The following is a 23,467-nucleotide window of genomic DNA, read 5'->3' on the forward strand; positions in this document are numbered from 1 at the left end:
GGGATGTATCTTAATTTATTGATCACTTGTTTTTATGCATTGTCTTACTTGTATGACATTAGTCGCTCTGAGCCCGGCTTTGGCCAAGGAGGGCAGAATATAAATAATTTATTATTTTTATTATTATTATTTATTATAAATGTGTTCTAAGTCTTGAAGTTTCCAATAGCTAAATAATTCTCTGTGATACATTACAATCCTGGGATTGCAGTTCTAATGGATGTTTGCTTAGCACACTGCAGGGAGTTCAACATACATATAAAGGAGAGGAAAACAAATATCTCTAGCCACCACCCAAGACACTGCAAAGTCTAAGAAAGTCTATGAAGTCCTTGCCTATGGAGAAGGGAGTGTGATGTTGATGGACTGAACGGGGCTTCAAAGGGCCACTGAAATATCAGATTGAACTAAAAAGGTAAAGGTAAATGACCCCTGGATGACTAACTGTATTCAACAAGCTTCTTATTGAGGCAGATTCAAACCCACCATTTAAAAAAAAACTCATAGTAACAAACAGCCCCATACTACACTAGCAAGCGAAAGGAAGACGGAAGATTCAATAGTCATTCCCTAACAATATCTGTCATAAGAATTTATATACAGTGGTACCTTGGGTTACGTTACCTTCGGGGAAGGTAACTTTTGGGTTGTGAACGTGGCAAACCTGGAAGTGTATACTTCTGGGTTTTGCCATGCGCGCATGTGCAGAAGCGGCGCCTTGACTTGAAGACTTTTCAGTGTACGTACGGACCCCTGGAATGAATTAAGTTTGTATCTGGAGGGTCCACTGTACCTTGACTTTGATCATATTCATATGATCTTACAAATATTATCATATTCATATGCGCTTACAAAAAAATGTAAGTACTTAAAAAGAAAATTAAAACAGCCTAAAAAGGTCAGCAGGAATAAAATTGCTACCTAAAAGGCTATAGAACACATTACTACTATTCAGGTGTGCCCACTCTTAGTTTACAAGCCATTATCATTTTGCATCTACTATATGCCTTTCTGGTAGTATTTATTACTGCTGCTACATTGTTAGCTCAACCTTTTCCCAGAGAGCTAATTGCACCACTAATGGGCATCTGTAGTTCAGCAACATCTGAAGGCCTGCAGATTCCTCATCCTTGTATTATAGTTTTCAAAAAGGCGTTCCAACAGGATTGCCAATAGTATAGCTGATACGTGAAACTAGAATCCCAAACCACTGACGCATTGATACATAATACAGAAACCAGCGGTGTGGTTTTCCCAGAAAATTGGTAGTTTGTGCAGGGTAATTTGCATGGGGAAATGTTCTGATGCTCTGGAGAGCGATCTAATTTAGCATGTTTGCTTTACTTGCATTTGGTAAACAAAGCTGAACGCCAAGCTTGCCTAATATCATTATCTGCAGTTGGCATCCATTCATTGTCACTGATGACTTTTTGCAACAAACGTCTCTGCAGAAAAATCAAGTCCTGTACTGGAAACCTTTCTAGATTTTCTGCCCCATGTTGTCGATTTAAACACTTGCAAATGATAATTTTAGAACTCTGGTCAAAACAGACTATGCACAGGCTCTATTGTTTAATTATTTTTATCTTTTCTCAGAGAAAGTCCACAGCTGCTACCTGAATCCTTTTGAAATTGCTTGAAACACGGTACCAATTCCCCCCAGAACTTTCACCTGCTCTTCTAAATCAATGTTGTTGTCCCCAATCAGAAAGGACATAAACACAGAAAAGTCACAGAAAAGGTTCAACTGAAAATCAATTACAAGAGCTAAAAATAGCTACAAGACATTTCACAGTGTTCTAATACAAGAACCAAGAGATAAGCATTTGAAATTTGAAGATAACTGTGGGTCCATTAATTATTCATCTCAGGACGAGGGCATGTTCTGCCTGTTCTGCACAACTCATGTATTTACACACACAACGTGGCTATTCATTCCCTAGCTGTTGTTATTATTTTTAAATGTGATTGACAGTATCAAAACACAAAATGCACAACATAGTAACGAAAACAACACAACACAGACTTCATCAGGACCATCAGACTGCAAATCTCTGCATCGTTGTTACAACTTCTGGGGATCATAGCAGAGGTATGGTAACTCAGAATCTCATGCGCCCAATATATGTAGCAAGTGCTTGCTAAACATTATGAAGTAGGAGTAGGAATACCCCAGATCAGACTACTTGTTCATCCAGCCCACTACAGTGGTACCTTGGGTTACAGACGCTTCAGGTTACAGACTCCGCTAACCCAGAAATAGTACCTCGGGTTAAGAACTTTGCTTCAGGATAAGAACAGAAATTGTGCAGCAGCGGTGCAGCGGCAGCAGGAGGCCCCATTAACTAAAGTGGTGCTTCAGGTTAAGAACAGTTTCAGGTTAAGAACATTCCTCCAGAATGAATTAAGTTCTTAACCCGAGGTACCACTGTACTGTCTAGGGGACTAAATAAATGTTTTAAAAGTCATTAACAACAGCAGTAACTGCTTTTCTTATGTAGTTATGATCGGTGCCACAAGTGAAACAAATGTACACCCTAGATTACACTTACCGTATTTTTTGCACCATAACACTCACTTTTTTCCTCCTAGAAAGTAAGGGGAAATGTCTGTGCGTGTTATGGGGAGAATGCCTGCGGGTGGCGGAGGGGATCTGCTGCAGTTGTGAGCAGAGGATCCATGGTTCCCCTTCCTTCCCTCCTCCGTGGCTCACTTTGAAACAGCAAAGAGGGAGAAGAGCTGCGGAGTGGGGAGGAGAGAGGGACAGAGAGCCTGCTTCTTTAAAGGAGCAAAGCGGGAGGGGAGAGGAGCCTTCTCCCCTTATACCCCTCTTCTTCATTATTAGCAGCATCCTTCTCCACCCACCCCACACGTGCTTCTTCTCCCCTTAAACCCCTCTCCTGCATTATTAGCAGCATCCTTCTCCACACACCCCACGCGTGTTCCTTGTCCCTTGAGTGCTTTTCCTTCCTTCCCCACTTAAAACGTGATTACAAAGCATGGATCCACATGGATCCTCAGGATTTTTGCACTGGGTCACCCCAAATTCACCATCAGATCACATAGCATGTCCATGGCTACATCTTGCACCAAAAAAATCACACACCCACTGTTGCCTGGGGCTGCAGTGGTGCAAAAACGTGGTTACAAAGCATGGATCCACAGGATTTTTGCATTGGGCTACTCCAAACTCACTGTCAGATCACATGTCTGTGGCCACAGCATGAACCACAAAAATCATATATCCACTGTTTCGTTCAGAATATATTTTTTTCTTGTTTTCCTCCTCTAAAAACTATGCGCGTGTTATGGTCGGGTGCGTGTTATAGAGCGAAAAATATGGTACATCTTGCCTTTCTTCTGTAGAGCTCAAGGTGAATACGCAAGTTTCCCAGCTGGTCTCCCATCCAGAGTCAACTTGTTCAGTTTTAGGAAGATGGCTGCAACAAGTATCTTATCCATGGACCCCAGAATCCGCAGCAACAAGCTGGGTTTTTAAGGCAGACAAGTCAAATTAAATAGCATTCCTTGGAAGCAGCAGGTCGGAAAATCACGACTACCAAGAAACCAATTCTGGTGTTATTAATACAATTATTTGCTACAATAGGTGTAATTATAGTGAGTTTCACTTAACCAGCAACATGGCATAAAAGGGGGGAAATTACTGTTATATAATTCAGATTCAAACCCCACAGTAGCGCAATACTTCTAACTAAAATCTCATAAAGTAATGAGCTCAATACTTTGTGACATTTTAGTTGGTCCTAATAAAGGCATTACCCTACTGAGACTGTTGAATTTTCTAATAAACCAATATAGCTACCTATGATTTTTATTTTATTTTATTTTTGTTAATTTAATTCAAATTTCTTCTTATTTCTGCCCATAGGAAACACTTCCTATATTTACTGGATCAAGCAACTGTTTTCTCTGCTATATAGTCAGCACAAGACAGCAATGAGCTCGAGGCTGCCCCATGGACTAAAATGGAGAGTTAAGTCAGAACTTTTCAGTTATAGACTTCCTTTTTTTTTCCTTTTGGAGGCAGTACAAATATTCTGACTGAACTGTAATTAGGAGGCTTGACATTTGGAGAGTATAATGCTCCAAAGGCACCATTATTGCTACGCTTGTATAGGCTCCAATTTTTAAAGAACAGTTCCCATGTTCTTGCACATCAGCTTTTGGTACTTTTTCTTTACAAAAATATTTAGGGAGAAAAACCCTTATGCATCACCATTCTGCAGACTAACACTCAAGGCAGCTTAATAATAAATCACAGAATACAAAGCAGCAACAGAATACACATCAGTAACGGAACTTCTGAAAAGCCAGCTCCACAGGCCAAACCAAAGAGCACAATACCAAACCATAAATAAACTAACCTACAAAAACCCGGGGACTGAGGAATCTTAGCAATAGAGGTGGTGACAGGTAGATCTCCCTCTGGAGGAATTTCCACAGTTAGGGACTGGGCCTCAGAATAGACCACCCAGAGAACTTCCTTGGGAATAGGCAGACTTTCAGGTACGTGACTCTCTAGGCGCTTGAGGGTTTTGAAAATTAAAGCAGGAACCAAACAGGGACAGATTAGTTTTCTAGGAGGGGCTGGAGGGAAAGTAAGTTTTGGAAGCATAAAGAGCTGTTAGTAAGCAGCAACTACATTATGTGGTAGTGTTGAAGCCGATACTTCTGTGTTGAGTCAAGGCTTTGTGAAGCTTGACTGAACCACTCATTTGACAGCAGAAGGTAAAAAATCAAGCTATACCACAGAGGCCTCAGCCCTAATAAGACTTGAGCCTTGATATACTGAAATGTAGATAGATGATATTGCTAATAGGAAGACCTGTCATTCAGAACTTTGAGGCCTGGGGAGAGTCAGGTTTACACCACAAGTAGAGGCTGCCAGCAGCCAGCAGCAAAGATTATAGGTAAAGGTAGAGAATGCAGCCTAGAGAGAAAGCCAAAGAACCAAACGATCCTACCTATGGCTGAATAGCATAGCAGAATGCAGGGAGGGGAGCCAGGCAAGGCAACAGCTATAGCTTCACTCAGCAAGCCACTTGCCTAGGCTTCCAGAGCCAGAGAGCGACACAGCAAATGAGCAGCAGCACATGTAAGAGCACCAATATTTTCCATCCACTGAGGAAGGAGACTTAGTTGTCTGTCCCCAAAACATTACCAAGCACAGATATGTAGTCATCTCTGTTGATATCATCACAGCTACTGACTGTATAAATTCACCATTAGGCCCACATTCACATCAAGCCACAGCTATTCTACAAGAGGCAGTGTTGGCAGACCAACAGGATGAAACTAACATGGTAGAATCTCTACTGCCTCCCCTACCTCCATCACCAAATGCTTCAATAAAAACATTATGGTAATCAACCTTAACTATGGTTAAGAGAGACATTTAACCACCTAAACTATAGTTAAGAATTTGCTCAAATTCTTTGCAGTTAAGAATTTGCTGCAAATTCAGGATGTGAAACAATGGTTTGAAATGAGTTTGCAAGCCATGGCTTCCACTGACTGTGGCTAGTTGTCCCACCTCTACCAAGCCAGCCGTTCTGGGCAATTTCAGCAACTCTCCAACCTCCCTGCTTGCAAGGCAAAATAGCAGGTCTCACTGGTATCTCTAAATACATGTCCTCCAAGGGAAGGGTTTAGCTTAGTCATAGATTCAAGGTACCGTATGTTGGATCCAGATGTGGCTGGTATCCACTGAAACTGGTGGGTGAAGCCAAAGCCAGTTACAAGCAGAGGCAAATGATTCTAACTTTGCCCCTATCTTCCTCCCTGCTGCTTTCCCCAAGGGCAACGCTGAGACTAAAAAAGAAGACGAGGAAGCTGAAAAACAGAATCACTCCTAGACTGGTCGTAAGTAGGAACGCAGACAGGTAGGAGCTGGCTGAGAGTAGACTGGGGTTGGCGTAGCAGTGGCCTATTAACATTAATGGACCAGCTAGTGTCCATGATCCATTAACGGATCATGGCTAGTGTTAAGCACGGTTTAGCATTATGTCTGTATGATCAACACAACTAGGAGCTACAATGTGCAAACCAGGCCTAAGAAGTGGGAGAGAGTATTCTACATTCAAGCTCTCAGTGCTGGCAAGTGATAGATAGCGCTAGTTCTTGCAACATTTATCTCCCCTATTTTTGTATTGCTATCTTAGAAAAGACATTCATGAACAATGTCACGGCCAGCATTGGAAACAGTTTTGCTGCTGCATTATTCATCTTCTGTCTAACAGTTTGCTGTTAACACTTTCATTCACAGTCCAAAAAGTTATTAAAATTTCCAAGTGCTATATAATTAGTCCGCAAAGCAGACTGCCAGACAATTTGTTGCAGGCTGTGTTTCTGTGTCTGCAAAAACAGTGATAACAATGTATTAGTGGTTGACCTTTCCATGAAGGATCTATGCCTACGAAGTCCCTACGCAATCTTAAGAGCATTGTTTTAAACAAAAAGGTCACAGAGCACTTAGGGTTGATGAGGGTGAAATTCTATTCAACAGAAAGCAAACCAGGCTTGGGGTATTTTTGCTTTCGATCCCCAAGATTAGCAGTGCCTCCTATTCCCTATTTTCCTTTGAGTTCTTTCTGTGGTTTGTACCAAAGACGATCTCTGTTTGGCCCCTATTTGTCTTATTGTTACAAGCAGCAAATAAGCCATGATTGTCATAATTCCATTTGCATATTATTTTCCTTTCCACAGGGCAGCCATGCTTCAGACTCTTAAAAACAGCAAGCTAGATAGCGCCTCCCTGCCAACATCTACCAACCCAGGCTGGACACAGAAGTAACCTGCTTATTCTCAACTGAAAATCATCCATCCTCCAAAAACTTAATTTACAGCAAAGTGTAATGCAGTTCTTCTGTACTGGTATGCCAGTTAGAGAACATATGCACTACCCCTGCAGACTCCAAGCAGCCTTCACTTTCAGGCTACTACATCCTGGACAACAAGAGATGGTATATGGCTACCAGCTAGAACAGAAGACCAGATGGAAAGAAAACCCTACCTAACAATAGACTGCTTATTTAGTCTGTTTCTTGTTAAGTAGATGTCATATCAATGCACCAGGTTTTCTCTGATATTCCTTTCAGCAGCTTAGAAGCCACTCTGGCATGGATGGGGAACCTGCAGCCATCCAGATATTGCTGAATTATAACTTCCAGCATCCTTGATCACTGTTCATGCTACTGGAGTTGAAGTTCAGCAAAATCTGGATGGCCACATGCTCACACATACATGTACATGTACACACACACAGTACAGCATGTTCCCTTCTTGTGCTACTTGTTAGGTCATGTTAGATGACTTCACACAGCAGCTCATTCCCATGAACCATCATCCCTACCAAGAACTTTCTGGTGAAGGAAGAAGTTACAGCAAAGACTCCTCTCAATTGACTGCAGATTTCGGATTATTAACAAACCAAGAAAAGCAGCCACACTACAGCAACTCCTACGCCATTAGAGATACATTGCATGTGTTGGAAAAGACCAGATGACTAGAAAGGTTTGCAAAACCATAGTAATTGACTCAGTTAATTGACCATTAATGTGTATGCTTGAGATACGTACAACAATGAAGTGAAATGACCCGTGAAACACATGGCCTAACAATATCCTTATCACATATAAGTTACTCTGGCCTACCAAAACATTTCTTAACTTTCATGAGACACCGCTCCAAAAGAAAGCAACATTCATTTACAAAACTGGAAAAGTGTATCAGCCCAGATGCAGGCAACATACTCAGTACTCAACGATGCACTGGAAATTGTTGCCATCCAAGAGAGTCTTCTGCACAATTCAAACAACCAAAAACAGGGGGTAGTCAAAAACAGCCAAGCTTCACTTAGTGATTGCTGTGACAGAGGCACTTACATTCACTATAGTAGAGGCAGAAATTTGCTCTTAAAAGCTAAAGACTTAAAATGCTGTTTGAAATTCTGGGCTCTGGAGAACATTTACTTACTCATGACTGGTAGCCTCTTTGCATATGGTCCCAAACAGGTCTTAAACTAAGGTATCTTGTCCAAGAAGATCTCGCAGAGGTATACATGTCCTAGGCAAAGGGAGGGAAAACAAGAAAGGTATTATTAGTGACAGAATATATTCATGCTATTACATTTACTACTTTTATCAGCAAATCTAACTCTTGCAGCAGATTCTCAAGACCTATGGGGGCAGGAAGGAGCTAGTTCTCAAGTTATTATCGCTCCCATAGGAATGAAATATATTCATCCATCTTTATACTCAACATATTTTTAGAACTGCTTTATTGACAGGGAGTAAAAACTCACTAACAGTAAGTCTAAGCACAATAATCTTAGCAAATAAATCTTTAAGATTCCCACACCCACTCCCTGACCATACCACCAGAGGTCTGGCCTTCCCCTCACCAGGGATATTTTGGACCCTTCCCTAGTTTTCACTTTAATTTACGTACATTGTTACACTAAAGAGACAATGAAATATTCTATTCCAAATGCTCACAAAGGAGGAAATGAAGAGAAGTTAACCTCAAGCTAGGAACAACATAACTTTATTTGTAAGATGTACATGCACAAGATGAAACAGGAGGCGATAGGTTTTCCTGATGGCCATTCTATTTAATAACAGCAGAAGCAAAAATACCACAGCTGGGCTGAGGACTGTTAACATCTCATTTCCCAACACCACCCCTAAAACCCACTGAGGAGAAGAAGAGAGCTGGGTGGGTGAGACTTTTTGTAATCCAGCAGAGAAGCTCCCTCTGCTGTAATTGCCACCTGGTACCAGGTTTTCCTAGCTGCTCATTCAGGGAGAGAAGATGGAACAAGATACAAAATTTAGCCATCTCTAAAAGAGTCTTCAAAGAGAGGGGGGGAGGGAGGGGGGAGGGAATAATCATAATTTACTGTTGTTTTGTGTAAATCACTTTATGGTGTGGTCACCTTAAAAATGGCACAAAAGTGTCCAAAATAAATAATGACACAAACCATTTATTTACAGGAGCATACGTTATGCCATCCTGTGGCTAAGCAACTAGCTCACAATCCTTTTCTCACAGGATTAGTCCCTCCTTGAAGTAAGCTGCAGATTTCTCTCGTCAGAAGTCACATCCTCTTTTATGCTTCAGGAAGAAGAAAACCAGCTCTTACTCCATATTCTAACCAGTAAGTGCAAAGAATGATTGAATGACACGCACTTCTTATAAGTTTTGTTTTATTAAAATTAGTTATGAGATGTCTACCTGTACTGAGGCTGTTGCTGTGTTGTACTGACTTGCAACTCCCCTTTGCCATTTACCCTCCCCCACAAACAAGATTCCCAGCTACAGGCCTGCATCCACATTCACCCAAAGCAGGTTAGCCTAATAATTTCTCTCTCTTTTTTAACAAACTCCAAGTAAATGTTTATGTGGCACAACCATCAAAAGCAATATGCAGAGCTTCGTGAGACTTTAACAGATAAGTAAGGTATGCTCATTCTCCAGTCATCTGTTAACAATCCAATCTTTGTTAATAATCCATAGCCAGACATGTGCCTTCATGTTCACCAATTAAACCCCGGAAGAGTTCCCAGCTGCAGTTGTATTTGTCTCTCTCAGTAAGAGAGATCGTTAGTTCACTGACTGCAGTGTTTACTTCCGGGCTAGGCAGTGTGCCTTGTGCTTATGACTTGACATGAGAAAGATAAAGGCAAAGCTTAAATGAGGAACATGATTACCATTGATTAAAAAATAATGCCTATACTAGACCTAAGTCAGATTTTTCTCCTTACATCCTTCCTCATTGTTTATTACAGCTACACTAGGCCTGGGGCTTTGCCGATGATGTAAGACGATGGTCAGGTTGAAAAGCACCGCTGCTGCTGATGTCACTTGCTAAGGAAGAGAGAGGGGAGTTGCACTACTGCAGTGCTAATGGCAAGTCCTGAAAAATCATTGACAAACTCCTCCTACAATGGAGAAATTAACTGAAATGGTTCTCTCCTTGCCCCCACACCGTTTTCTGTCTACAAGTATGTCCTATACTAGGGGTCTGCAAACTACAGCCTGGGGGCCAGATGCGGACCACCAGGCTCGTAAATCCAGCCCCAGGACCCTGCCGCCCACTCGGTCAGTCCACGCGCTAAAGCAGTGTGGTGCGGAGGCCTCGCCGCACGGGGACTGACTTCTGCGACGCTGGCACGGCTTCGGAGTGGCTGCAGCAAGCTCCTGCAGCCAATCCGAATCCATGGGCACCTCTGGGCAGGTGGCGACACTGGTGCAGCTTTGGATTGGCTGCAGGAAGCTCTGGGCAGCCACGTATGACCAAAAGCTGAGCGGGAGGAAGCAGCGGTGGCAGGGAGCCTGCCTCTACCACACAGCCCAGCGGCATGGGCTCTGCGCCCCGCGGACACCTGGCCAAGGCAGAGGACAACGATGACACTGCCGAAGACGAGGTGGTGTCAGCTTGAGTGGCAGCGGGGGGTCCTTTCAGAGTGGGGTCCGGCCCCCCACAAGGTCTGAGGGACAGTGGACTGCCCCCCCCTCCTGAAAACATTTACTGACCCCTGTCCTATACACTATCCCAACTTGTTCCAACACAGAGAAAGGAGAAGCCATTGCACAGTGAGCAGCCCCAATTCACTTTACTCCCCACATGCATATGTCACACACACAAAAGAAAACAACTCTTCCTTACTCATAGTATGAGTGCCATCTTAAATGGCAACTCAATAACAGTAAGCCCACAACATATGCATCTTTAACTTGTGTGCATTCAGCTTTAAGTGCATGGCAAAAAAATAAAATACAAAGCGGGTGGGGTTCTGTGAAAAATGACTTTGGCTATCCCACCCGCCACTGAACCCAATGTGTTTTGGCTATATGCAATTTTGGCTTTAGGTGCTATTCCCAAAACGTAAACCCTGCATAAGTTGTGGGCTTACTGTATGCCCAGTATTTCCATTTTTGAATTGCTGCTGTAAGAAATATTCAGTAACTTGGTATTTTTCTACAAACTGACCACAATACCGCCATCTGTGCAAATCTAGTGAGCTAATTCCATGCAGTGCCTCTCTTCTCTGATTCCTTAAGGCTTAGGTAGGATAAGATGAGAGAGAAAGTAATTATCCAACTTCCTTAAAATGTGACTGAACATAACATTTGCAGATCCAGTTGCAGATCCAGAGTAAATCCAAGAAAGAAAGCTGGAAAGCCTCCGGATTTTTCTACAAAGGCAGCTTGCTGGTTAATCAGTTGCAAAACCTATCAAAGGAACTGCTACTGTAATAGGAGAAATTCAAGCAAAAACCGAAACAAGGGAAGCCAAACAATGAATGCAAGAAAAGGAAGGAGAAAGGGGTTCTCAAAATGTCCCCCCAGTCTGTTGCTCATGCCAATTGCATTTGAAGGCAATAATAATTTGTAACAACTTAAAAGCTTCCCCTCCCCTTCCCTGTTATTTGCACTTTCTGTAAAAGTGTATTTGTAACTCCCCATATATAAGTGGGCTCACAGTAAGACTTTGTCATAACGATTAGTTTGATTTATACTAACGACAGCTTTCTGTTTTATAGATCTGAGTTTAAAGATAGAAAAGGAAGGCTTAACTGATTGTTCTTCATTTGTTAAGATGTTTTAAAAGGTTTTAAAGAGCTGTTAGTATACTTGTATCTTTTTGTAAGTGTTTTAGATTGCCTTTGATGAAGGAAAACTTTTTATGAAACCAAACTTTTCAGAGCACTTTCAGTACACTTCCCTCTTTTGTTTTCTTGCTTAGGAAAGAGAGCACCAACACTATGGTATTCTCACACCCTGAAAAAAATATTTCTCTCCCCTTCCAGTAGCCCACCATATTTTATCAGGTAGAATATTTCCCCACTATTTTGTTCACAAGAAAAGCATGCCCAAGCTGCAATATAAAAATTCTGTCATCGGTTTTTCAGAGGTGGCCCCACTGCTGAAGCTAGGGAGAAAAAGATGGAACTAGTTGGAAGGAACCCACAAAAGCTCCTTTCTTGTAACATTAATGCATTGGTTCAGGTCCTACCCAAACTGTAGATGAAAAATCTGTTCAGCTTTTAAAGCAGCTTCCATTCCCTCACAGCCCACCAAAATGGCTACAAGGAAAAGTGAAAGGAAATTTAATTCCCTAGAACAGCAGAGCTTGTAGAAGAGTATTTCAGACACCAGAGCTATTAAACAAAACACCAAAAGTCTTTCTTTGTAGTGGTGATTATGGATAATAATTATGAAAATGAGAATGCAGCCCCTCCCACTGCAGGGGAATATAAAGGAGTGTGGCCCCCGTTCCCAGAGAAATGGGACAGGCACCCACAATACTGATATTTTACCACCTGCTAAAAATGTTTGTTTCACCAAGCATTTTTAGAGAATTAATTTGATTGATTGTTGGTCATCTGTTCTGCATTTCACGTTTTGGTTGTTTTATTGTACACTGCCATATTTTAAATGCGTTGGCAATATAGCATATTCTTTATGATTTCATTTATATGCTTTAAAAAAAAAAAAAAATCCGAGCCTCACAGAATAGGGTTGTCATGAGGGATCTGTGGGGACAGCAGGAAGCTGGTGTCATTTGGGGTGAGGTGGTAAAGCAAAAGAGGATTTCTCTGGAGCTCAGCCAGGTGCCTAGAAGCAGAGACCAAGGATGAGACTGAAAGAATGCCTTGCCCCATTCTGAGGCCCAAGTGACATTCCAAAGTCAAGAGCAATGGTGCTCCCCCTAACAGGTACTCCCACAACATCACTGTATTTTATATGCCACCCATAAGTACATGTATTTTGCATGCAACACCTATACTCACTCTCTTAACGGTGAAGCAGCAATCACTAGATGGTGCCCAGCTCATTATGGAAATTGACTATGCATGAATGGGCCAGTTTATGCAGCAAAATATCCATAGCACTCTTGAATCACTGTCTGGAGAATACAAATCATAATTTGTCATTTTTCGGCTGGGCTATCACATCTGGTGTACATGAAACAAAAGATTTCATGTGAAAGTTGGAAGAAATCATGAAAACTATCAATTCTGTCAATTCCCTAAGCGAAACAACTCCTCACTAAGCTCCTGCAACTCAACACACTGTCTAATCAAAGATAAAATGTTTTAAATGATTAACTTGATTATAGTGGTGATCTTTTGACTCGACTATGTTATCCTCTGAAGGCAACTTTCACTTCTCTGAACTATTTACTATGGCTAATTACAATTATTACATAATTGGCTCACAGAAGCAACACTGTTACTTAGGTGCTTCCTAAGGGATGCTTCTCACAACAGCATGCAAAGTTCAGAATGCACCTGCAGCTAACATGTAACATGCAAGTTACACCGCACAGCATTTTTTTACCTCATGCAACACCTGGGCCAGCCCTACCATTAGGAAGACTGAGGTGTCTGCCTCAAGCAGCTGGTTTTGGGTGCCATGAAAAGGAAGGAATTGTTAGTTACTGAAGTTAGCATTTTCTGACTCAGGGGCCAAAACAACTGGGCCAAACTTGTGTATTGTGAACATGGACTTGAGGAGGGAAGCACCATTTGCTGTTCTACCTCAGGCAGCAAAATGTTTTGGCCCTGTGCATAACCTGCAAATGTGCACTGGGCAAACATGTTCAACTGTGGTTCCTGGGAGCAGGTTTCCATGGTACACTCATAAGTATCCCACATGCTAGGGCAGCGGTTTTCAAACTGGGCTCTAAGGAAATCTATCAGGGGTTCCTCAGTAAAAATATAAATGATAACAGACAAGCTTCTCTGAAGATCATTTGTCTCCTTATGACTGGTTTCTTCCTGCAAAATGGTAAGATCACAGAGGCATGAAGTTAGGAGGGATTTCAAAGGGCAGCTAGTCCAACCCTTTGCCAATGCAGGCCTCTGCTTAAAAACCTCTAATGAAGAAGGGCATCCCACCTTCTAAGTCCCTCTGTCAAACAGCTTTTACCACCAGCAAGGTCTACCTAATTTTCAGTCTAAATCCTTTGACTTGTCATTTGAACCCGATGATTTATACTCAGCCCTCTGGAGCAAAAGAAAACACATTTGCTCTATTACCTATATGCAATAGCCCTTCAGATATTTAAAGCTAGTTTATCATATCACTTCTTAATTATCTCTTTTCCAGACTACCATATCCAAGCATTAAGTGTATCCTAGAAAATGCCCAGTCCATGCATAGCATCAGTGATGAACAACATGTCTGGTGAGTGCCCAGCATAAAGTGAGTGTGCTTACAACAACCACAGAAACCCCTGCAAAATCCTGTGTTTCTGTGGCAGACATTCAGAGCTTTCCTGAAAGACAAAGAGGAGGTTGGAGGGGGAAAGTCATTGTATGAGGAAGTAGAATCTATGCTTCTCACTTGTATCCAGTGTAATGTGTGAATCAGAGGTAGAAGCAGGGGTCCTCTAGGGGCGATGTTACATGTCCAGATATTGCACACAGGTGAGGTGAATTTCCTTTTTTAACTGGCAGCAATCAAACAACTAACAGTGTACCTTAGCATGCACACTGATTATTAAGAGTGGGAGGAGGCATATCTGCTCTGGAGCTTGTCTCCACATGAGATTAAATCTGTAAATTCCAAGCAAAGTCAGGCAGCACCAACGAAAATTCTACTCCAAACATTCTGTTCCACCAGCCTTTGAACTTCTCACTCTGTAGCATTCATTACAAAAGTTTTACCAACATTTTACTTCCAGGATCTCATTGTGTTTTGCAAATACAGGCACTTAGGTGTTTACAGCCAACTTTTATTATTGGGTGCACATTTCATATCTGCCGTTTTACTGCTACTGCTGCAATATGGTGCTTTTAAGTCGTTAGTGGCCTTGAACGCTGTCAATTCTGTGGAAAGGCATCAGAAAACGCCTTCAAAACAAAGAGCAAAGTGTGCATTTCTTTTCCAAGAGGCTTCAGTGGCACCCACTTCTTTTTATGATGAGGGGATTTTCAGTGAAAAACAAAGGACTTTAAGACAAAATTATTGTATTGTAAACAGCCAATGCCCTGCCACCATGGACTTAAAAGATAGCTGATTTACATGAGAACAACAATTTAGCCACATTACTGAGCTGCAGAAATCACGGTACAAGTGGCAGATATGACTGGTATGTTTATCTACGGCTCAAGTGACTAACCCATGATGCAACTATACAGCAGCACCTACCAAGGCCATTTTATACATTCAGCAAAATCAAGTAGTGGAGTTTTGTCAGAATCCTAAAAAGTGAGGCTTGCAGGTGGGTTAATCCATGCAAGAATATTTTCCCATCTATAAATCTACTTGGATTTTCTAACAAGCAGGTTGAGGAAATGCTCAGCCAGGACTAGCACCTGGCATCCTCAGGCAGGTGTCAGAGCCCACCACTGATGCCGGTCCTTGTCCCCACCCCACACAGCGGGCACCTGGGTCTGTGAACTGCCTGACTTTTAATTATCAGGATGCCCACAACACTGCTCCAGGTATCTATGAGAAATTAAAATGGTGGGAAGTTCACTGCCTCCTCCAGATCACTGCACAGTTGCTACTTGGCACATGTACATAAGCCAGCCAAGGAAGCCCACCAGAGTCCACTTTGGCAGGGGAGCTGGTTCTTGGTTCAACTTTGCCTTCTCTTTGACATGTCACATTTCTACCTGTGATGAAATCCTTCAACTTAACCCCTCCACCCCAAAAATCTTCCAAGGTACAATCAAGCATATAACCGTCAGCCTGCAGCAGTAGCATTCAATAAAGGTTTCACTACAGAATTCTGGATGTATAAAATGGCTCTCATACTTGACTTGCAGCACACTCCCCTCTTGGCTGCTACTGTCTATCACTGACCTACAACAAGTGCTTTGACAGAGAGGTGTGTGTTATCCAAGAACTAAGCTGCTCTTTCACACACTCCAGTCAAGGTCTGGAAGGATTTGTTAGAGACACCACACAAGACCAGATCTCTGCATCAGCATTTACAGTACCATGTCTCTCCTGAACTGTAATTTTGACACAGACATAAGTGTTGTGAGAGTTTTTAGATAATCATACGATGCTAAAAATGTGCTCCTTTGCAAGCTTTGGCTACTATAGTTATTAGAAATTCCATTCTAATTACAACTCCACCTAGTATGAGGACAGGTACTATTTTAGCATGGGTGAAGCCACTTAGCAAGAAATAACTCCAAGGCCAGCCATACTGAGCCTCTCATGTCCAGTCACCAAGATACACGTTTTACCATTTCCTCAGTTACAAAGTGTTTTTTAGTGTTTTAACTCTTTTTAGCTGGGTTAATTGACATCCTATGCCCTCTTGAAATGTGCAGGGGGGAGTTATTGGGTTGTTGTTTTTATTTTGATAATGTATTTTGTGGTTTTATGTTTCAGATTTTATCCTGTGAACCGCCCTGAGACCTGTAGTTATAGGGCAGTAAACAGTGGTACCTCAGGTTAAGAACTTAATTCATTCTGGAGGTCCGTTCTTAACCTGAAATTGTTCTTAACCTGAGGTACCACTTTAGCTAATTGGGCCTCCCGCTGCCACCACACCGCTGCCACATGATTTCTGTTCTCATCCTGAAGCAAAGTTCTTAACCCGAGGTACTATTTCTGGGTTAGCGGAGTCTGTAACCTGAAGTGTCTGTAACTTGAGCTACCACTGTATAAATGTTCATAGCATCTTTTCAAAGTCTTGATCTACCACTGCAAGAATGACTGTACCAAAAAACCCACTAAATTCGGCCAAAATAACGCTTCAGTCTGCAATCTGTGGAAATATTTTTACACTTCTCTGTATAAATTTTGGTACCTCTACTAGTTATACAGAGAGGGCCAGATCTATGCAGGACACTGAAACCCAGCCTGCTAATTCAGCCACCTCTCAGAGTTCACCAGGAGTTGCCCACACATTTTTAAGCACTATCTTCAGGATTATAAAAGATAGCAATCTGCTTTTATACATATTTTTACTGTGAAAGCAGATTCTTTCAAGCTGATCATATACATGTTTACTTGGAGACAAGCCCCTAAGACTCAAATAAAGGTTACTTCCATGCATATAGAGGTCTGTGGCCTTTAAAAAGAACATGGCTTCTGCAGTCAGTAACAAGCTGCGGGAAGTTTGTGCTTCAATAAATTGCAGCACAAGCAGAGTTCAGGGTATGATAATCCATGCTTGGCCAAACATAATATAACAAGAAAATTGCCGACAATGCCTTTTCCTGAGCAACTACTCCATTTTGGCGCAACTCCAACTTGCATTATATCTGGCTGGTTTCTTTTAGATACAAACACAAACATGTTATTGTCACAGTTTCAGTCTCAAAATACTTCCTCGGGACATGAGTGTACAAACCCTAATTCTCCTAATCAACAGACCAACGAGCTGTCAATTTGGAGATAATTCTATAAAACAGAGAAGCTTGCTGTTGCCCTCAGTTCAAATTTCAGGCAGTGAGTTAATTTAACAGTCTTCAGCAAAAGAGTACAAAGCACAAGAGAATAAGGCAGGCAGCTATCCTGCAACTTAACAGTTTAAATTTTACACTATTACCATCTAAGAAGTGCTCCAAGTTGCAACAAAAGCAAATCACTTCCTGCGATTTAACAACCTTACCTGCAGTATTGACAAGTGAGGCAAGGAATAGTAGAAGCACAGATCAAATATTCACCAGGACACACCCTCATCCTCATTCACAGTTTCAGTGAATTTACACATCAAAGAATCACTTGACAAACAGCTTTCCATAGTTGCCAAAAGGTCACAGGTATTGTCCAACAAGGAGAAAAATGAAGTGCATCAGGTTAGGGCAGCTATCATTTAAATAACAATTTAAAGTAACTATACAAAGGCTGCAATATTATACAGTCTTGCAGCCAGATCCTACACATGTTTACTGAAAAGCAGCTCCCACTGTGTTCTCAGTTTCAGTACAATATGCAGAAGATTTCAGCCTTACTTGGCAGAAAGCTCTGACCAAACTCAGTAAGTTCTGAATAAAACAGGACCAGGCTGAAAGAGTTCTTTGTTAAACTATAGACTACACAATGCACTTCAATTCCACCGCCACACAATATAAAATTGACAGTCCAGTTGCTCTAATAAACCAAGTATCAGAGACTGCTCCAAACTTTTCAACAAAGGAAGCAATCCTGAGGGGATCGGTAATAGAATACAGCAGCTCTCTTCAATTACTGTCTGGACCAGCCATTCAGCCAAACAGCAAATGTCAGTGGTTTTGGTTCAGTTCCCAAAGGACCAGATCAAGGAAGGAACTTTACAATTCAACAGCCATAGCTTCCGTAAGTGACCATTCAAGGTGGAGGGAGCAAAGCTGCTTTTGGAGGACTTTTGTATTAGAGTATGAATGTGCTGGAGCAAGTGGACCTCACTCCCCGCTCAAGGCTGCTAGGTTGATAACTTTCTAACATCAACCCACTCAAAGAAGAGAGAGAGATAACAACAGAATTCGTTCAGTCTTTCGTGCCCAATACAAGACTCTTTCCACTACTCAAACCCCGTATCAATACATGGCACAGAGGTCCAAGACTTTGACAACAGAGGCACAAATTATGGGAAACTTCTTTCCTTCCCAAAAGTTTTATATCACCAAAAGGGGCAAACATTTCAAGTTTCTGCTTTTAATTGCGGTATTGCTTGTTGTTAGAGATGGCAAAAAGTCTTACTGAACTGCGGGCATTAAAAAACGGATACACACATACGGAGTAAATCAAATTAAGAGTCCCTATATGTAATCCACCATAAGCTTCAGCTCCCCACATCAAAGGCTCACAGACTCCCAGGGACCATTCAGATCCTCTCCACTTTTCAGAACTTCCGCAGCAATCCTTTTGCAGTCTACAATCCAAGGCATGCTTACTTAGAAGTTAAAACACACACACACTGGAAATAGCAATACTTACTTCTGAGCAAATAATGCACAGGATCCAGGGGCAAAAATCCTTTTTTTCCCTCTCCTGCTCCCACACCACCTCCAAACCACCTTCGCTGTGCTGTGTCTGCAGTTATTTCCCCCTCCCCTAAACACACACACCCCTTACCTCCCCACACCCTCTAGCTCCCCCCACAAGGAAAACTCCTCCTTCCCGCCCCCCCCCAACCAGCATCCTCCTCCAAGGGAGTCGAAACTGGGGTGTCTGGTGACTTCCTACTACCCCACCCCGCTTCCCATACAAAGGAAAAGCCTTGGCATTTCGCTCCCCCCCCATGACTCCCCCCCCCACATCCCAGAGTCGACCCACCATGAATGGAAGTGGGGGGGAGAGAGCCTCCCCTTTGTCCCCTCGAGCTGCAAAGGGCCCCAGAGGAGCAGGAGGGGGAAAGTCCAGGAAGAGACGCCCCCCCCCACACACAACACTAATCCATCACGCCCTCAGCTCCACGGGAAAACCCACCACACGCGCAGAGGTGGCCAAGCTGCCGGCCCGCCCACCCCTCTGGGGGAGAATGGAACAGCCCACCTTTCCCTCAGGGAAGGCCTCGAGGCCTGGCTCTCCTCTCGCCCTCAGCATGGAGGGGCCCCGCCACAGCCGAGGGGGTCCACCGAGGGCCGGGCGCCCCCTCCCCACAAGCCCAGCCTCCGCTCCCTCCTCCCTTCAATTTACCTCAGCGCTCCTTCCGGGGCCTCGTGCCGCCGCCTCCGTTGCCGCCTCCTCCCCCGCCCCCCCCCAACCGCCACAGCTGAGTGCCCGGGACGTTGGCCTCCAACCAGGAAGTGGCCCGGTGTGACACCTACTCTTCGCTGCCATGGCAACGCTCCCCCCGCCCGCCGCGTTCCGGACAGGAGGCGGCGGCGGCGGCGGCGGCTCCTCCTCTGCCGAGCCCCGCGCGCCGCCCCGAGGCAAGCGCATAGGGTGATCCCAGCCCCGGCGCCATCTTGACACCGGAACGAGGCTCGGCTACAGAGGCCCCGCCCTTTTCCTCTCCTGGGACGTTGGACGTCGTGACGTCATGGGCAAAAAAAAAGGGCTGCTCGCATAGGGCTTTTTCAATGGTGCCGCCATCTTGGGACGAAAGCGAGGCTAGGCTCCTCCCACCTCGGGGTGGGAGGGGTCGAATGGAGCGAGGATTCTATTTCAGGCGCAAGAAGCAAAGCGGGTTTTTTCCCACCACTGCTTAGGCAGCAGGTATCTCTGTCGGGCTTAGGACAGCAGTTTCCCACCCGCTCCAAAACTCCCCCCCCCGAAATCGTTCAATACATCGTTTAATGTATTTTTAATCTTTGTTGGAAGCCGCCCAGAGTGGCTGGGGAGACCCAGCCAGACGGGCGGGGTACAAAAAATAAATTATTATTATTATTATTATTATTGCCTTGCGTGAAGGCTGTGCAGTTTTAAATGCTGCCAACTTCTTGTAAACCACTATTCACCAGTTTCCAGGCAGGTTCAGTCTGATACGGACAGGGGACCTTCCCAAATACGGTTGCACTGTTTGTTTGTTTGCGCTTGAATGTTTGGAAACAACAACCACCTCAAAGCTGTTTGCAAAGAAGTTAAAAACAATAAAATCAATGTTAAAATTGTGGTGATAGTTAAAAACATAAAACAAGTTAAAATACTAAAACAGGTAAGAAGGCATACCAGCAGTGGCGTAGCGTGGGGGGTGCAGGGGGGGCCGGCCGCACCGGGCGCAACATCTGGGGGGGGGCGCTCGCCGCCTCCGGAGTCGCCGAAGAGCCTCGGGCGCAGGCTGTAGTAGAGCCCCATGTCTCGCGGAACCGACGAGCTGTGCACGCGTCCGGGCTGAAGGCATCCAGCAGGCAGCGGCTCTCAGCGCTCGCCGCGGTCCCCGCTGCTGCAGCTGCTGGGCCATGTTGCATTTTCCTCGCCTCTCTGCCCTCCTCCTCCGGGCAAGCGTCGTCGTTTGGGTGCCAGCGCCAGCGGCAACTCGCCTCAGATCACCTAACACGGACCCGCCGCCGCCGTGGCTACCTTACCATAAATACCCCAGCCCAGGCAGCAGCAAGAAGAAGCTGGCAGCGGTGGCAGGTTACGGGTTAGGGGCGCAAATTACTTGCCTTGCCCCAGGTGCTGACAACCCACGCTACGCCGCTGCATACCAGCATTTCTAAGCATCTGTGTATGCTTGGCTAAACAAAAATGTTTTTAGCAGACACTGAAAAGAACACAGCGAAGGAGCCTACTTGATATCAATAGGCAGGGAATTCCGAAGTATAGGTGTTGCCGCACTAAACACCAATCCGTGCTATGGGTGCCACACTAGTGAATCAAATGAAGAAAACCTAAGCTACAAATTGTCAGAATATGAGATCATCACAGCTGCAGACAGCCAGCTTGTTTACATCACATGATGGGGCTGACTGGGGGAAACAAGGTTCCAGTCAGTTCACAGGGCAGTTCACCGGAATTTGCTCAGAGTGTAATTTGAGAACTTCCTCTTGCCTATGTACAGGAAGTCCCTTCTCCTTGTTTTCCGGTGTTTGAAGTATACGGACATGTTTTCTGTAGTGCTGCAAAGTCAGAAATAAACGATGTAACTAGACGTTTCTGACTATCTCCTTTCCCTGCCAGGGAAGCAGGAGGGAGGGGGTGTGCATCTCCCACGCTGGGAGGTGTCGCCTATTGAGAACCTAGCCTGGATCCTGCGGGGATTGCAGCCAGGGAGGTCACCGTAGACCAAGCCAGGAGCCTGGGAGAGTTGCCAGCCTCTCCCGAGGGGGCTTGTTTTACAATGTATAAACAAAACATATATGTCTTTAGTATAAACTAAACATCTACGTAGGGACGTGGGTGGCACTGTGGGTTAAACCACAGAGCCTCGGACTTGTTGATCAGAAGGTCAGCGGTTCGAATCCCCACGACGGGGTGAGCTCCTGTTGCTCAGTCCCTGCTCCTGCCAACCTAGCAGTTTGAAAGCACATCAAAGTGCAAGTAGATAAATAGGTACCACTCTGGCGGGAAGGTAAACGGCGTTTCCGTGCGCTGCTCTGGCCACATGACCCGGAAGCTGGATGCTGGCTCCCTCGGCCAATAAAGCGAGATGAGCGCTGCAACCCCAGAGTCGTCCGCGACTGGACCTAATGGTCAGGGCTCCCTTTACCTTTACAAATATCTATGTGTGTGAAATATGATGGCTCACTAAATAAAGATCAATGTGGGGAGTGAGCCAGCAGTAAATCACACCGTGCAAGCTGGAGTTAACTCTTTATTAGCAAAAACACGATCTGCACAGGATTTTCAGGCCTAATGAGCACAGCAACTGGTCTGAAGGTCTGCACCTCCACACAGCTGCCTAAGTCCCTGCCTCCCCAGGGCTTTCTCAAAGCAATTGGAGACTGTGCCTGAATGCAGCCAATTTCTGCGCTCTGCCCTTTTCATGCCTCTCCTAGTTCTGGGGAAAGTAGAAAGGGGAGCTTGTTTCAGCAGGAGGAAGGGATAAATCTCATTGTTCTTTTCAGGCATTCTCTGTTGCATACCACAACAATGTCTGGTGGTAGATAAGGGACCTGGAGACACCTGTTAACTCTCGAAAGCAGGCTTAAAGCAAGCATCCAGGCCTCCTCTAAACTCCTGTGGAGCCCTTCTGTCTCCTCGTCCAAACTGGCTTCTTTCTCAGAAAAGCAGGTTTCTGATCTTAATGAAGGTAACAGCATGGGTTACACGCCTACCTACCCTCTTACTGCAGCACCCAGCAGGAATAATCACTGCTGAACACGGCGTGCCTTTCTTCCGAGAAGATACAAGAGATCCAGTTTAAAATGTAGGTTTTTAGGGCTGCCATTCAATCCCGTACCCACTTATCTGGGAATAATCCCCGGTGGATTTACTCTAGCATACTATTATTAGACTTCTTAATTGCCTTCCAAACCACCGTCTCAAGGCAATTTATGTCTAAGATATTGAAAAACAGATAAAAACTGTTAAATGAGTAGATATGTATGGGGCTGCACTGTAAAATTACAACCCTGAATGCAATTTGTTTCAAACTGAGGTTTGTAATCTTTTTTGTTTGGTTTTTATAGCATGCTGGTGTGCGTACTTGGGGAGGTAAAGGTAAAGGTAAAGGGACCCCTGACCATTAGGTCCAGTTGCAGACGACTCTGGGGTTGCGGCGCTCATTTCGCTTTATTGGCCATGGGAGCCAGCGTACAGCTTCCAGGTCATGTGGCCAGAGCAGCGCACGGAAACGCCGTTTACCTTCCCACCAGAGTGGTACCTATTTATCTACTTGCACTTTGACGTGCTTTCGAACTGCTAGGTGGGCAGGAGCAGGGACCGAAGAACGGGAGCTCACCCCGTCACGGGGCTTCTGATCAGCAGGTCCTAGGTTCTGTGGTTTAACCCACAGCGCCACCCGTGTCCCTTCGTACTTGGGGAATGGGATGTCAAAAAAGTGTGTGCGAGGCCCTTCCATGCAGCAACACTCATGCATGCAAACATATTGAAAGCCCCATTGAACAAAGTGGTTCTAACTTCTGAGTAAACGTTCATA

At 44.2% G+C, this 23,467-nt stretch overlaps 1 protein-coding gene across 6 annotated transcripts in view; it reads right to left on the reverse strand.

The window, feature by feature from the left end:
* Window positions 1-19,863, reverse strand: part of USP6NL (USP6 N-terminal like) — a 139,707-nt gene extending 119,844 nt beyond the window's left edge. The window contains exons 1-2 of one of the 6 annotated variants that reach the window (XM_079992381.1): window positions 19,752-19,863; window positions 7,996-8,085 (exon numbers count right to left, since the gene is read on the reverse strand). In XM_079992381.1, coding sequence (XP_079848507.1) covers window positions 7,996-7,999 — 4 coding nt within the window. In that variant the 5' untranslated portion in view covers window positions 8,000-8,085; window positions 19,752-19,863. The other 5 variants (XM_079992378.1, XM_079992380.1, XM_079992382.1 and 2 more) reach the window with 5 other exon arrangements.
* Between the last annotated feature and the right edge of the window lie 3,604 nt (window positions 19,864-23,467).

Source organism: Podarcis cretensis (assembly GCF_951804945.1).
Source record: "Podarcis cretensis genome assembly, chromosome: 10".
Taxonomy (NCBI): domain Eukaryota; kingdom Metazoa; phylum Chordata; class Lepidosauria; order Squamata; family Lacertidae; genus Podarcis; species Podarcis cretensis.